Source organism: Dromiciops gliroides, chromosome 1, assembly GCF_019393635.1.
Source record: "Dromiciops gliroides isolate mDroGli1 chromosome 1, mDroGli1.pri, whole genome shotgun sequence".
NCBI classification, from domain to species: domain Eukaryota; kingdom Metazoa; phylum Chordata; class Mammalia; order Microbiotheria; family Microbiotheriidae; genus Dromiciops; species Dromiciops gliroides.
This window is the reverse complement of record NC_057861.1, coordinates 438,748,509-438,764,101: the sequence shown is the minus strand read 5'-3', so window position 1 is coordinate 438,764,101 and position 15,593 is coordinate 438,748,509. Positions and strand designations below refer to the sequence as shown.

Here is a 15,593-nt window from a genome sequence, read left to right as displayed (position 1 = left end):
CTTTGGGTCCTAGACCTGAGACCAGCTCTCTCAATAAACCTATTTTCTTCAGCTTGAAGACTTTGGTTTTTCTTTGTTTAACCCTGCGACTTAGAAATTGTTCCAACACTACTAAGAGACCTTAGTTCAGGACTCATATGGACCAGGTTCAGTCCTGGGGATTTCTGACCCTAAAAAGAAGGGATCAGGCTTTTCTCAAACTTCATAACTCATTATGTCTCTTCCCTGAGATAAAATCTCTTAAACAAAGCTGAGTTTTGCCTCATGTTTAGGATCTCCCTAAAAGGAATTAACAGGGTTTCTTTTTGAAAGGTGACTCTTTGTGTAAGTAAATATCATTCTATACATAATTCTATTTATCAGTTCTTTCCATGGATGCAGATAGCATTTTCCTTCATATGAGATATTGCATATTCATCTCAGATCAATACTATCTGAGTAGCAACACAAGATCCATATCTTCTGGCCAGTGAGGCATGTATGGCTCATGTTCTTGGTGGTAGTCATCTCCTCCAAGTAGAGAAGAGTTACTTTAGGACTCTTAAGGTCACTAGGTGTCTACTTTATCCAGAAACATACATACTAAGTTTACCATGTGGTCACCTGTGCTCAGAAAAAGAAAAATAAAGCAGTAAAAGCAGACAGGGACTTGAAGTCAAGTCTCAGGCTCACTTAGGCAAGCACCTACTTTCACTGCCATTTATGTGTAGTCACCATTCCTGCTCTCAGGATAAGGGAGGGGAGAGAAATTTCTCTTCTTCCCATGTCACTCACCTGAATGGAATGCTCTGAGAGAGAGCAGATGTTGGCTGTGTCCCAACAAAGAGGCCAGCTCAAAAAAGAGAGCAGGCTTTCTTCCCTTCCTTATCTAGTTTACTGAAGAGGTCTTCTTCCTGGCTTAGACATTTACTGTTTTTGATGTAGCCTTTTTCCATCATAGGGACTAGGACTAACAAGGAGGTTCTAGTCATGCATGCCTTTTAACAAGGTCCTAGGAAGTGCTCAAATCCAACTCCCTGCTACACATTGGAATTATCTGATACACTATCCAAGCCTAGAGATTTCTAAGTGTGACATTCCCTGCCCATATCATGCATATGCTATTGAATAGTTTTTAGAGAACAAGAATAACAAAAAGTACACATAAACCAAAATCTTACTAAACTAGTACTAATGGACACTTGAATTCAAGAACATATTACTCCAATATTTTACCCAAACCTATCCCATATCTAAACTTCCCAATTTTTATTGGTAGTCCAATAACCCCTTCAGTCATCTATGTTCATAACCTTGGAGTCATTCTTGCTTTTCCCTTTCCCTCAAATTCCATATCCAATTAGTTGTCAGTTCTTATCCAATATACCTCCCAAAACATTTGCTTCTTCACAAATTGTCTTCCATTTCTGGACATATTCTGTCCTCACCTCAGCCTTATAGAATTCTTAAGATTTCTTTCAAGTATAGCCCAGTTATTAATTCCTACATGGCATCTTTCCTGGTCCCTAGTTATAGTATTCTTTACTTCTTGAAATTACATTGAATTACTTTATAATCGGAGCAGTATTTAGTGGACTTCTCAAGACACAGGGGATTTTGATTCTCCATTTTAAATTTGTTCTCAGATTTCAATTCAATCAAATGAAGATACACTTGACTTGGAGTTAGAATACTCAGAAGACCTAATCGAATCCCACTTTTGACATTTATCAGCTGCATGCTCTTTTCAAATCACCTTTCCCCCTTTGACCCTCAGTTTCCTCATCTGTAAAATTAGGGAACTGGATAATATGATCTTTTCAATCCCTTAATATTCTTAGGCTTTGAGCTCTCCCCAACTTGACTACCTAACTAACCGTTTTCTTGATCTTGTGTTCTTCGTGTATGAGTCTTGTCTTCCTGCTAATTTAAGCTCTTCGTGAGCAAGGGAGATCTTCAGATCTAACAGAGTGCTCTATCCACTCCACCTTCCAGAAACAGACACAGCAAATTACTCTAGGATGTTTACTTACGCACATACTTTTTATTACCTAGTAACCCCTCTTTCTTTTTTTGGTGGTGGTGGTGGGGGATAATCTCTCAGAATTTGCAATTTTGCAGGCACCTGCCAAAGTCAAAGCCCACAGGAGGCGCAAATGTTTCTTCAAAGCTAGGGGAAAGTCACACACTGTTAGAAAGCTAAGAAAGGACGCACTAACACTCAAAACCTGAATCTTGCCACATCTTGCCACAGCAACCCCACACGCGAGCCTCAGAGAGGCGACAACGTTTAGGAAAAACATACTCCTAGAGGAGGGCGGGGTAAAACTAGTCTGCCCTCTATTGGCTGTAGCGACAGGGATAGGCCGGGCCTTGCTGACCAATCCACGACTGCGTGTGTGGACACGTGTCTTCACGTTTGGCCTCCGAGGGGGGCGTTGCCGCGCACGCGGTGGTTCTGCTAGTTCCCTTCTCCCCGCTTCCCAGCTATGCTGTCCGCCCTGAGGTCTGGTGTTCGGGTGCTGCTCCCAGGCCGCGCCGCGGCCCCGAGGCTGCGCCCCTACCATGGGGACGCGGTGGCCGCGCTGGGCTCCCAACTCGATACGGGCTCCGCGCTCTACCAGGTAGGCCGGGCGGGGCGAGGGCCGGCCCGGGCCTTGTCGCCGCGCCCCGGGGGTCCTGGCGGCCCCTCCTTCCCTCCAGTCACGGGCCAGCTGGGGAGCCAGCACAGTGATCAGGGCCCCCGGGATCTCCCGGTCTCATTCACTGTGTGGCGTTCCCAGCCTCAGGCCAGGCGTGCACGTCTAAAGTTCCCCTTGTGGGTTGATTTGAGATTCCCTCCCAGTGAACTTCAAACAAACTACGAACAAGCAATAGAAAGCCAACCCCGCACTTGTCCATTCCTAGGGAAGGAATGTAAGGTCTGTTACTTTATATATGACAGGGTGGCAGTGGACAAACCACTTTGCCCCCCCCCCCCCCTCCCCGCTTCCTAATCGGTAACATAATGTACTAGATTTCCCGGCCAAAACACTGAATGTTTCCCCTTGGAAACATTTGCCCCCCCCATCTCTCATCTTTCATTTCTCGTTATATCTTTGCCCTATTTCTTTTCTCTTTTTTTCTCTTTCTCAATCTATCTTTCTCCTTTTCTTCCTCTCTTATCTTTTTCATCTCTACTTATCTATATAGTTATATATCTCCTCTCTTCTCTCCTGTCTCTCTCACTTTATCTGTCTTTATCTTCCTCTATCTCTTTCTTTCTCTTAATTTCATCTTTCTTCTCTCTCAGAATAAACAGACCCTGAAGTGAATTGACTATAGTCACATAACTATTAAATAGCACAGCAGGATTCAGATTTCAAATCTAAGACTCATTATCCATTAATTTCAGCTCCTATAATTGTGTCATATTCATCTGCATATCACCTGTAATGCTTAGTACACTGATTTGCATAGGTAATAAATACCAACTCTTTTTTATAAAGTCCTTTTTTGATGGGATCTGTGATTTCAGTATCAACAGAAGTAATAATAATCATTATAATGATGATAATGATAACTAGCATTTATATAGCACTTTAAAGTTTGCAAAGCACTTTACAAATAATCTCATTTTATCCCCACAACAACCGTGGGAAGTAGTTTCTATTATTAAACATCTGTTCTGTAACCTATAGCCTTTTTTCTTCATGTTTCAATAATTATTTATTTTTAACATTAAAAAATTTTGACTTCCAAATTCTTTCTCTCCCCCCAGTACCTCCCCTAACCATTGAGAAGGCAAGCAATATGATATCAGTTATGCATGTGAAGTGAAAAATATTTCTATATTGGTCAGGTACAACTTACAGTCTTTTTTTTTTTTTGGGTAGGGCAGTGAGGGTTAAGTGACTTTCCCAGGGTCACACAGCTAGTGTCAAGTGTATGAGGTCAGATTTGAACACCATGTTACTGCCCCCCACTAGCTCTCACTTAGCGCTCTATGGTTACAAATCCAATTCAACAAACATTTATTATTCTTTTTTTTTTTTAGTGAGGCAATTGGGGTTAAGTGACTTGCCCAAGGTCACACAGCTAGTAAGTGTTAAGTGTCTGAGGCCGGATTTGAACTCAGGTACTCCTGAATCCAGGGCCGGTGCTCTATCCACTGCGCCACCTAGCTGCCCCAACAAACATTTATTATTAAATACCTACTACTGGGGGCAGCTAGGTGGTGCAGTGGATAAAGCACCGGCCCTGGATTCAGGAAGACCTGAGTTCAAATCCGGCCTCAGACACTTGACACTTACTAGCTGTGTGACCCTGGGCAAACCACTTAATCCTCATCGCCCCTCCCCTCCAAAATAATAAAAAATAAAAAAATGTAAATGCCTACTATTTGGCAAGGTGGGAGACACTGTGGCATAATGGTAGAAAGCTGCCTTTGAATCAGAAAGAATTGGGTTCAAGTCCTGCTTCTGACATATAAATTGGCTTTGTGACCCTAGCCAAATCTCTTGACCTTTGAGTGGCCCAGGGAACTCTAAGACTAAGTTGCAGAGCAGTTAGTTACCTGTTTGCATTGTTAGAGGTGGTTTTTCTCATTAGGAATTCCATATACCAATGAAATCACAAATGTGGACCAAAAAAATGATATGGCAATATGTAGACATATAAGGTGCAAAGACAAAAACAAATCAGTCCCTATTATTAGGAGTTTACATTCTACATGCTGTTGTTTTTAGAGCAAGTTAGAAGGGTCTGCAAGTTTTTGGTGCTTCCAAGGTGGTATGATCTAAGGTGTGAGATTAAAATTGGATATTAGATCATAAATCTCCCTTACTTAACCTTTCCCTTAATTTATCTCCCAGACTAGTAAATGGAAGAAGCTTCTGGTTTTCTAGATAGAGCTTTTATTGTATGGTAGTCATAAGGTGATGTTGATTAGAAGGATAGGAAAGTAGAAATACAATACAAATCGTCTTAAGTCTAGGCTTAGTCTATATTCCGTATAAAACTCACCAAAACCCAAGGCCACCTTTGGGGAGAGAGACCGAGCGCGTGCTGTTAACGGAGAGCCGGGCCGAGTCAAACTCCAGTCCGCGTCTGTCTGTGCAGTGCAGCCAGGAGACCAGCGGAGCAGGAAAAAGGCTAAGTAGGGGAGATTTATGATCTAATACCCAATTTTAATCTCACAGAGGAGAGATATAGTCACCGCTCTCTTGGCCTGTGCTTTAGTATTTATATAGAAAGGGACCTTATCCCCTTGTAGCCACAATTGCTGGTGCTCCTCTTGACCTTGGGACTGAGACCAGGGCATCTTCTCCCTTGTGAGTGATCACAAGCACTGTTTTCTTCTCTGAACTGTGACCAGGGCCCCTGCTTTCTTGTAACCACAAGTGATATCTCTCTTTTTGGCCCTTAGTCACAAATATTAGTGTGCCTCTTCACCCTGGACAGCAAAGAATCCCCTGTAATCTCTTTGTGACCAGTTATCTGACCACCTTATCTTAACCTCATACATCCTCTTGGGCTGGAAAATTGTTTCACTCCAATCTTTTGTTGGTTCTGCTGCTCCAGAATATGATTTTTTTTTGGGGGGGGGCAGGGCAAAGAGGGTTAAGTGACTTGCCCAGGGTCACAAAGTTAGTAAGTGTCAAGTGCCTGAGGCTGGATTTGAACTCAGGTCCTCCTGAATCCAGGGCCAGTGCTTTATCCACTGTGTCACCTAGCTGCCCCCAGCTGCCTTCCAGAATGTGATTTGAGGCATTATTTTTAAGTTGTTTGGAGGGAAGTTTGGGAGAGTTTACATGAGTTCCTGCCTTAACTCTGCCATCTTGGCTTCCTGGAATCATTTATTTCTGTTTGACCTATTCTAATTTTAGGGATTCTATTACTTAGGAAATACTTAATACTTTTTATTCTATCAATGCCTTTAAAAAATAAGAAAAATAAAGAAAGTTAAAAAAATTGCCCTTTAATTTACACTCAGAGTTCATCAGCTTGCTCTCCGGAAGTGGATGGCATTTTTCATTATGAGTTTTTTGGAATTGTTTTAGATTATTGTATTGATCCGAGCCAAAGCTGTGGCATTCTTACCCCTTTTGGGGCTTTCTCTAAGAAACTCTTTATTCTTGTTGCCTCTGGATACAGTCTTCTACTGGCTGCACATGTCTCTGGCTCATCTGTGAGTATACAGGTAGGCTGCTGGCTTGCTTGCCTGTCCTGTCCACTTTAGTTCAGACAGTAATCTTGGCTGTAAGCCCTATATTCAATCCTAGAAGCAATAGGGATCCATTGGAACTGATTGAATAGGAGAGTCATGTGGTCAGATTTGAGCTTAAGGAAAATCATTTTGGTAGCAGTGTGAATAGATTGAGGAAGTGAAGCTTGTGGAAGGAAATGAAAGAAAACATAAAGCTTTCCTGTGGTCAGATCATGACTGTACACCAGGTGGGAATAGGCAGAGATGCCATCTGTTTTCTGAGTTGGTTAATAGGCTTTGTAGGGGTGTCTTATGCAGTTCCTATACAAATAACTTATAGAATAGTTTCTTTCATTAAAAACTTGTTTGCCCTTGTTCTAGTAGCAGCATTTTAATCAGGTAACCTTGTTTAGAAATGGAAAATCACTGAGGGCATTTAATAGTTAAAATGCTAATTGCTCTTTTCTGGGATGTCTTTCCCCCTTTCTTCTCTATATCTAAAAAGTTTGTCTCATCTCAAATATCATCATCTTTATGAAGCCCTTCCACAATAATTCCAACTAGCGATCTTTTCCCTTTTCAAAAGCTCATACCTCTTAGCAACAAAAAGCACTGGACTTTTAAGTAAATAAATGTCTAAGAAATAATCATTTCTAATCTGGAAGAATTAAGTTCAGGTTATTACATTGCCACTAGATATGTGAGCTTTGTCAAACTAGGTACAGTTTCTTTGTAAAATTAGCATAATATTTATATGGTATAAGAGGCAGTATATTGGGTTTTTTTTGAATAGAATTTTATTTTCCAAAATATATGTAAAAACAAATTTTAGCATCAATTAAAAAAAAAAATTGTTCCAACTTCTCTTCCTCCTCCATTTCCACCCCCCACCCACTAGAACTCAAGCATTTCAAAATAAGTTATACATGAGTAGTCATGGAAAACATTCCCACATTAGCTAGGTTGTGAGAGAAAACAGTCAAAAAACTCCCAAAACTTAAGACTGAGGAATTGTCAAAGAGAAAAAAAATTTTTTTTTTAAATGTGTTTCCAGGAGCAGCTAGGTGGTGCAGCGGACAGAGCACCGGCCCTGGAACCAGGAGCACTGGAGCCCAAATCCAGCCCCAGACACCCAACACCCACCAGCCGCATGACCCCGGGCAAGCCACCCAACCCCAATTGAGAGGCAGTATATTGAAATGGATACCAGATTACTGGAGATGAGTGGAGTCAGGCAGACATGGGTTCAGTCTTGCCTTCTAATACTTAAAAGTTGGATAAGGCGTTTTACCTTTGTGCCTTAGATAACTCCCTAGGGTTTGCTTATTAAACATAAAACATAGGCTGTTCCCTCTCCCCTCCCCCCCCCCCAAAAGGTCCTGCTGGTATTAGGTAATACTTGTTCTTCTTACCTCCTGGGGCTTATTCAAAGATCAAATGACTATATATATATACATATATATATATGTATATATATCCCTTTATATCGTTGAAATCTATATTTATTAGTACTTGATTTTATTTATTTTTAAAAAGTTTTATTAATGTCTTTGTTTTTTTATATTATAGTTTCTTCTGGATCCACCTCTTCCCCTTTCTTTTATAGCAAAGGCAGTAGTTAAACAGAACTAACTTGATCCCTACCACCACCAAATAGAAAAGTGTTTCATTGTGTATTCTCTGGGATCAATATTGATTAGTTGATCAGAGTTTAGTTATCTTTTGGTGTTTTTATTTACATAGTTGTGGTCATTTGTATTTATTGTTGTCTTAGTTCTTATTTCATTCTGAATCAGTTCATCCAAATCTTCCTATGTTTCTCTAAATTTTTAGCGTGTCATTTCTTTCTTTCTTTTTTTTGGTGGGGCAATGAGGGTTAAGTGACTTGACCAAGGTCACGCAGCAGCTAGTAAGTATCAAGTGTCTGAGGCAGGATTTGAACTCAGGTCCTTCTGAATCCAGGACCAGTGCTTTATCCACTGTACCACCTAGCTGCCCCCTAGCATGTCATTTCTTATGACAAATAGAATTTTATTAGTATGTCAGTTTGTTCATCTACATCCCAGTTAATGGACACCCACTTTGTTTAGGCTTTTGTTTGTTTGCTTTTGGCTACTACAAAAAATACTGCTATAACTAGATGGTTAATAGGGAATGGCAGGGCCTCAGAATCACAGAATTTCAGAATTGGAAGGAACCTCCAAGGCTGTCTAGTCCAACATATACTTCTTTTTTTTCATAACAGTATTTTATTATTTTCCAGTTACATGGAGAGAGAGTTTTCAACATTTGTTTTTATAAGATTTCTAGTTTCAAATTTTTCTCCTTCCCTTCCCTCCCTCCCCCCTTCCCAAGACAGCAAGTAATCTGATATAGGTTATACATGTAAAATCACATTAAACATATCTCTGCATTAGCCATGCTGTGTAAGAAGAATCAGAGCAAAAGGGAAAAACCTCAAAAAAGAAAAACAAAAAAAGTAGAAATATTATGGTTCAATCCGCATCTAGATTCCATAGTGTTTTTTTTTTCCTGGATTTGGAGAGCATTTTCCATCTTGAGTCCTTTGGACTTATCTTGGACCGTTGTATTGCTGAGAAGAGTCAAGTGTATCACAGTTGATCAACACACAGTGTTGTTGATACTGTGTGCAGTGTTCTCCTGGTTCTGCTCATTTCACTCAGCATCAGTTCATGTAAGTCCTTCCAGGTTTCTCTGCCTGCTCATTGTTTCTTTCTTCCTTTTTTTTTTTTTTTTGGTAAGGCAATTGGGGTTAAATGACTTGCCCAGGGTCACACAGCTAGTAAGTGTCAAGTGTCTGAGGCTGGATTTGAACTCAGGTCCTCCTGACTTCAGGGCTGGTGCTCTATCCACTGCACCACCTAGCTTCCCCTGCTCATCATTTCTTACAGCACAATGGTATTCCATTTATATTCAATATACCATAACTTGTTCAGCCATTCCCCAGTTGATGGGCAGCCCCTCAATTTCCAGTTCCTTGCCACCACAGAAAGAGCAGCTATAGGGGCAGCTAGATGGCGCGGTAGATAGAGCATGAGCCCTGGACTCAGGAGGACCTAAGTTCAAATCTGGCCTCAGACACTTGACACTTACTAGCTGTGTGACCCTGGGCAAGTCACTTAACCCCAATTGCCTCACAAAAGAAAGAAGAAAGAAAGAAAGAAAGAAAGAAAGAAAGAAAGAAAGAAAGAAAGAAAGAAAGAAAGAAAGAAAGAAAGAAAGAGCAGCTATAAATATTTTTGTACATGTGGGTCCTTTTCCCTTTTTTATGATCTGTTTGGGAAAAAGACCTAATAGTGGTATTGCTGGGTCAAAGGGTATGCACAGCTTTATAGCCCTTTGGGCATAGTTCCAAATTGCTCTCCAGAATGGTTGGATCCCAACATATATTTCTAAAACAGTATCTTCTGCAGTCTGCTCAACAAATGGTTAATTAACCTCTTCTGGAAGACATCTAATGCAGGAGGGATTCATTACCATGCAGACAGCTCATTTTTGGAAACTCATTGTTAGGAAGTTTTTCCTAAATCAAGTCTACATTTGTCCCTTTACAACTTTCACTCATTAATAATAGTTCTGCCTTATGGGAGCTATATGATTATCCTTCAGATACTTAAAAAGATAGTTGTCATATCTCTCCCTCTGTCCCTTCTAGCCTCCTGGTTTCTCTTTTTCACGTTAACTTTTGGGTTCCTTCCACCAGCCCCATGGTATTGACTTAAAGCTTTGCTTATCTTATTGCTGCCCAAAATTACTTTAGCATCACATTCTTTTGCATCATAGTGGATTTGTAGACCACTAAAACCTTCAGATCTTTTTTAGGCAAACTCCTTCCCAAATCTTGCCTCCTCTCTCTTCTACTTTTAAAATTGAATTTTTGAATCTGTGTGTAAGACTTTTCATTAATCTCTCTTAAATTCATCTTATTAGATTCAGCTCAGTGTTGTAGCTTTTCAGTTTCATTTTGGTTCCTGACTGTTCCCCAGTTTAGCTCTCTCTCCCAGATTTGAATTATTTGCAAAGGTGATAAGTATGCCATCCCATCTATGTTTTTATTTAAGTCATTGAGAAAAACATTAAACATTCCAGGGCCAAGCCCTGACCCTTGGTGGAGGGCACTCGTGGAGGCCTCTCTGTAAGCTGTCTTGGGATCATTCATAATGACTTTTTGGGTCCAGCCATTGAACCCGCTCAGAATCCATTTAGTTGTAGTTTTGCCTTGCCCACGTCTATATTTTTCTTTCTTTCTTTCTTTTTTTTTTTTTTTGAGGGAGGGGGCAGGGTAGTGAGGGTTAAGTGGCTTCCCAAGGTCACACAGCTAGTGTCAAGTATCTGAGGCTGGATTTGAACTCAGGTCCTCCCGAATCCATGACCGGTGTTTTATCCACTGTGCCACCCAGCTGTCCCTACCATGTCCATATTTTTCAGAAAAATATTATAAGCTATTTTACCAAATGCTATCTTAATGGGTAAATAGAATCTTTAGCATTTACCTGATCTACCAGGTTAGAAATCCTTTTAAAACAAGGACATACATTTAGTTTGGAATGATGTGTTCTTTTTTAAAAAATCTCATTTTAATTAATCTCTTTTGTTGGTACATCACCTAAAAATCTGAATATATCCTTCCCTCCTTTCCTATTCAGAGAGCCATCCATTGTAACAAAGATTAAAAAAGAGGGGGAAAAAGCAGTTCAGCAAAATCATCAATCATCAAATCATCCAGACTTCAATCATGTCTGACAATATTTACAGTATTCTATACCCATAGTCCCCACTTCCTTAAAGAGGGGAGCTTATTTTTTCCATTCTTGTAGGGTCATACTTGGTTGTAATTACACAGTACTCAGTTTCTTTTTTCTTTGTTTTTCCACTTATATTGTTATAGCATTGTATACATTGTTCTTCTGGATTTTCCTATTTTCTTCACTCTGTTAGGCATATAAATTCCATGCTTTTTTGAATACTTTGTTTCTTAGGACTATGCGATATTTAATTATATTCATGTACAACAATTTACTTGGCCAGTCTTTTTCACTTGGGTATCTACTTTGTTTCCAGCTCTTTGCTACCATAAAACAAATATTTCTATTGTTATAAGTATTTTGGTGTATATGGGACGTTTCCTTTATGTGTTTGTCTTTCTTGACATATAACCAACAGTGGGATTTGGATAAAATGGCATGGACATACTAGCTGCTTTATTAGTTACTAATCCCTCTTTTATTATCTTTTTTTTTGTTTTTTTTGGCAGGGCAATGAGGATTAAGTGACTTGCCCAGGGTCACACAGCTATTAAGTGTTAAGTGTCTGAGGCCAGTTTTGATCTCAGGTCCTCTTCAATCCAGGGCTGTTGCTTTATCCCCTGCATCACTTAGCTGCCCCCCCCTCTTTTATTATCTTTGCAAATTAACTGAGAATAAGGTAAACTTCAGAGTTTGTTTTTTTTTTTTTTGGTGAGGCAATTGGGGTTAAGTGACTTGCCCAGGGTCACACAGCTAGTAAGTGTTAAGTGTCTGAGGCCGGATTTGAACTCAGGTACTCCTGACTCCAGGGCCAGTGCTCTATCCACTGCACCACCTAGCTGCCCCAGAGTTGTTTTTAATGAGACTTATTTATTAGGGCAAATTTGCTTTTAATTTTGATTCCACATCCTGTTTATTACACTTCATAAGCATTAAGATGTAGTTAGGTTGGTGACTGGGTCTTTCTGGTGCTAGAAAAAACAAAAGAGTTGCTGTGACAGACTGAAGCACTAATTGTAGAATCATAAAATTTTATTAGATTGTGAGAGGTTTTGTTATCTTGATTATTTAAAATATCTTGATATATTTAAAAAATATAACTATCTTAGAAATATAGCTTAAAATATCTGTCTTAAAAAATTCTCTGCAACCTCTCTTCATGATATATTCCATTAATTTCTAAAAACTATAAAGATTAGTTACTTGAAAAATATTATTTGGATAAATGGAATTTTAAAGCTGGAGTGAACCTAAGAAATCATTTAACTGCAATCCTTTCGTTTTGTGAATATCTCATAGAGGTTAAGTGATTTGGCTAAGGTCAGGTTTCTTAAGAATCAAAGAATCACAGGGGCAGCTAGGTGGTGCAGTGGATAGAGCACTAGTCCTGGATTCAGGAGGACCTGAGTTCAAATTTTGGCCTCAGACACTTGACACTGACTAGCTGTGTGATCCTGGGCAAGTCACTTAACCCTCATTGCCCTGCAAAAAAAAAAAAAAGGAAAAAAAAAGAATCAAAAGATTCCCTTGAGTAAAAGAAGCTGTTTTATCATGGGAGAGAAGTTATAGAAACAGCCCCAGTTTTTTCTCTTTCCTTTCTCAAAAAGGGTGAAATGAGCACATGTAACAAATAGGATACTTCTTTCTCTAACTTTCTGTATAGCACTCTTATCTTAGTAGAAAGGCAAATGTTTTTCTTTGGGCCTTTGTGGGGCTATTAAACCGATAATGGAAACACACTGCTTACCTTTGCCCTTGTTTCATACTTTTGACTGGGCTTGTACTCACTCAAGGATAGGTTTATTTAATCTGTAATTGGTACATACTTCCTACCCCTGAAGCTTCTGTACTTTCTGGCCTCTTGTCCTCTTTGTCCTGCTTTTTAGTCCGGCTCTCTCAACCCTTGGGGACTGATCTTTGCCTTTCTGTGCCCTTGGAAAACTATTTCTGACTCTTCTTCCACCCCCTCACCTCTTGCCTTAATCTTCTGGTGCCTTCCATGGGGCACCGTGGTTTGGTATCAAAAGTGGTGGTCGGAAGACTTAATTTAAGGCCTGTTTCTGAGACTTATTAGTTGGGACTGGTATTGGGAATGACCCTGACAAAACTGTACCTATTTGTTATATGTAAAGTGGGGGTAACATGCCAGCTACTTCACAGTGTATGTGTGATGAAAATATTTTGTTAACCTTTAAAGCACTAAGTACAAGTTGTTTTGTTCTGCTCATTTGACCTGTCTAAGTCCTTGATTAATGTCCGCCTCTCTCTCACACACACACACACACATACACACACACACCACCTTGTAAACTACAGCATGTTTACCAAAGCCTTTTAGCCATATAACTAAATGATAACTTAGCTTAGTACTATAGTAATAGAATGAAATAGAGTGATGTTTCAGGGAGAAAGAAGTGACATGGCTCTTTTGGTTTGCATTTTACTTATTATTAGTGATTTGAAGCATTCTTTCATATGGTTGTTATTATAGTAGTCAGTAATTCTTTTAATGAGTGTTTAGGTAGGTGGAGTAGAGCTAGCATCAGACTTGGAATTAGACCTGAGTTCAAATCCTGCCTCTGACACTTCCTAGTTGTGTAACTTTAAGTCAAATCATTTAAGCTTCAGTTTCTTCATCTGTAAGATGGGCATAATAATAGTGCCTGCCTCAGAGGGTTGTTGTGAGGATCAAATGAATTAACATGTAAAGAACTTAGCAAACCAGTGATGGTGATGATGTCTGCTGCTGCTTCTGCTGCTAGTTCTGTTACCACTACCATTACTACTACAACTGTTATTAAACCTTTGACCATTTATCCATTTCCATATAACTTAAAAATTTTTTTTTCAATCTGTTCTAGGAGAACTATGAACGAATGAAAGCTCTAGTAATTGAACTTCATGAGCGAGCAGAGCATATCAGACTAGGTAAATATAGTGACATTTATTTTATTTTAACATTTAATTTTATGCCTCTATAATTCATCCTGGGAAGATTTGCCAAAGTGATATTCCAGAAGTACAAGTCTGATCATGGTTCTCCCTTGTCCAAAAGTTGAAGTGACTTCCTGTTGTCCCTATGATGAAATTCCTGTTTGACATTTAAAGCCCTTTATAATTTCTCCCTAGATTTACTTTCCAAGTTTATTATGCTGTATGCCCCTTTACAATCTCTATCTTAATCCATCTGCCCTTCTTGTTCTTCCCTGACACTTAACACTCCTTCTCTGTGTGCTTTCTCCTAACCTTTGCTTCTTGTAATCTTCAGCTTCCTTAAAAGCTTAGATGAAGTGCCACTTCCTACATGAGGCTATTCTTGATTTTCTCCAGTTACTAATATTTCTCTCCTCTTCCCAGATAATTTGTACTTTTTAAAATGTTTTGCATTTATTCATCTGGTTACGTGTTGTTTCTGTCAATAGAATGTAAGCTCTTTGTGGGCAGGAACTGTTTTTGATTTTGTTTTTGTATTCCCAATGCCTAGTACAGTGCCTGGCACACTATCAATCAGTCAGTTGATCAACAAACTTTTAAGTGCCTGTTGTATGCCAAATACTTCGCTAGGTGTTGGGGATGCAAACAAAGTTGATGAAATAATCTCTACTCCAATGGAACTTATTTTCTGACAGGTACTTGATAAATGCTTGTTGATTAGTTTATTGGTCAGAAAAGAAATTATAATTTTTTTAAAGGCTGGCCTATTCCTAGGTAGAGTAAGAGGTGTATTTCATGATATAATTTGAAGAGGTGTCTGCCTGCCTCTTTGGTTTACTAGGTTCTTCAACTAGCACCATAAAAGTCCTTATGAGTAACGTGTTGCACTGGAAAGAATGCTATTGGAGGATCTGGGTAACTTGTATTACCTTGGGCACATCATTCCTCTGTGGGCCTCGATGGTCTCATGTGTAAATGAGAGTGTTAGGCTGGATAACTGATAAGGGACATTCCATCTCAAATACTGTGCTTTTATAATCTGTACTTTGGAACAAGTCATCGTCTCCAAAAAACCCCCAAACAAACTGTTAATTTCTTAGGATGGGTCATTAACCTATTAACCTATCCATAGTTTTGCCTTATTATTTGGTCTTTTGGATAGCAACATGGAACTCTCTAGGGGAGAGCACACTTAGTGCATGACCAAGGTGGGTGAGGAACTCTGCAGTCCTAGATGAGAATGGTATTGGTTGCTTTCTAGGTGGACACCAAATTAGGGAAGAAAGATGATCTAATAAGAGGAAGGAGCAAAACATTTTAAAGACTTATACTTTTTGCCCATTGCTGATATGGTTAATGTCCTTAAAATAGTTGTAATTTGTCAACATTTTTTTGGGGAGTTGATAGGGTTGTGGGGTTCCTACTATGTTCTTAGCCTTTTCTGTTTTACTTTGTATTTTTCTTTTTATACACATATAGGACAAGAGATGAAAGTGTAATTTATTTTGGCCTATTTTTTCCCCTTTTCCTATTACTGCAGGGCATGAATTTTCTAATTTCAACAAAAAAACTTTTCCTATTAATTTTTTCTTTCTTTTTAAAAAAATAATAAACATTTTTCTTTAAAAGTTTTGAGTTCCAAATTTTAGGCCTCCTTCCCTCCTTCCCCTCCCCCCTCCCCGAGGCTGTAAGCAATCAGAATTAGGTTATACATAGGCAATTCTGTA

The 15,593-nt window shown here is 39.3% G+C and overlaps 1 protein-coding gene across 1 annotated transcript in view; it reads left to right on the top strand.

Annotated features, from left to right (window-relative positions):
- Positions 1-2,409: 2,409 nt before the first annotated feature.
- The window catches only part of MCCC2 (methylcrotonyl-CoA carboxylase subunit 2), an 87,694-nt gene continuing 74,510 nt past the window's right edge, over positions 2,410-15,593 (top strand). Inside the window, exons 1-2 of the mRNA XM_043975077.1 lie at positions 2,410-2,603; positions 13,794-13,860. Coding sequence (XP_043831012.1) covers positions 2,469-2,603; positions 13,794-13,860 — 202 coding nt within the window. The 5' untranslated portion in view covers positions 2,410-2,468. The remainder of the gene's footprint in view (positions 2,604-13,793; positions 13,861-15,593) is intronic.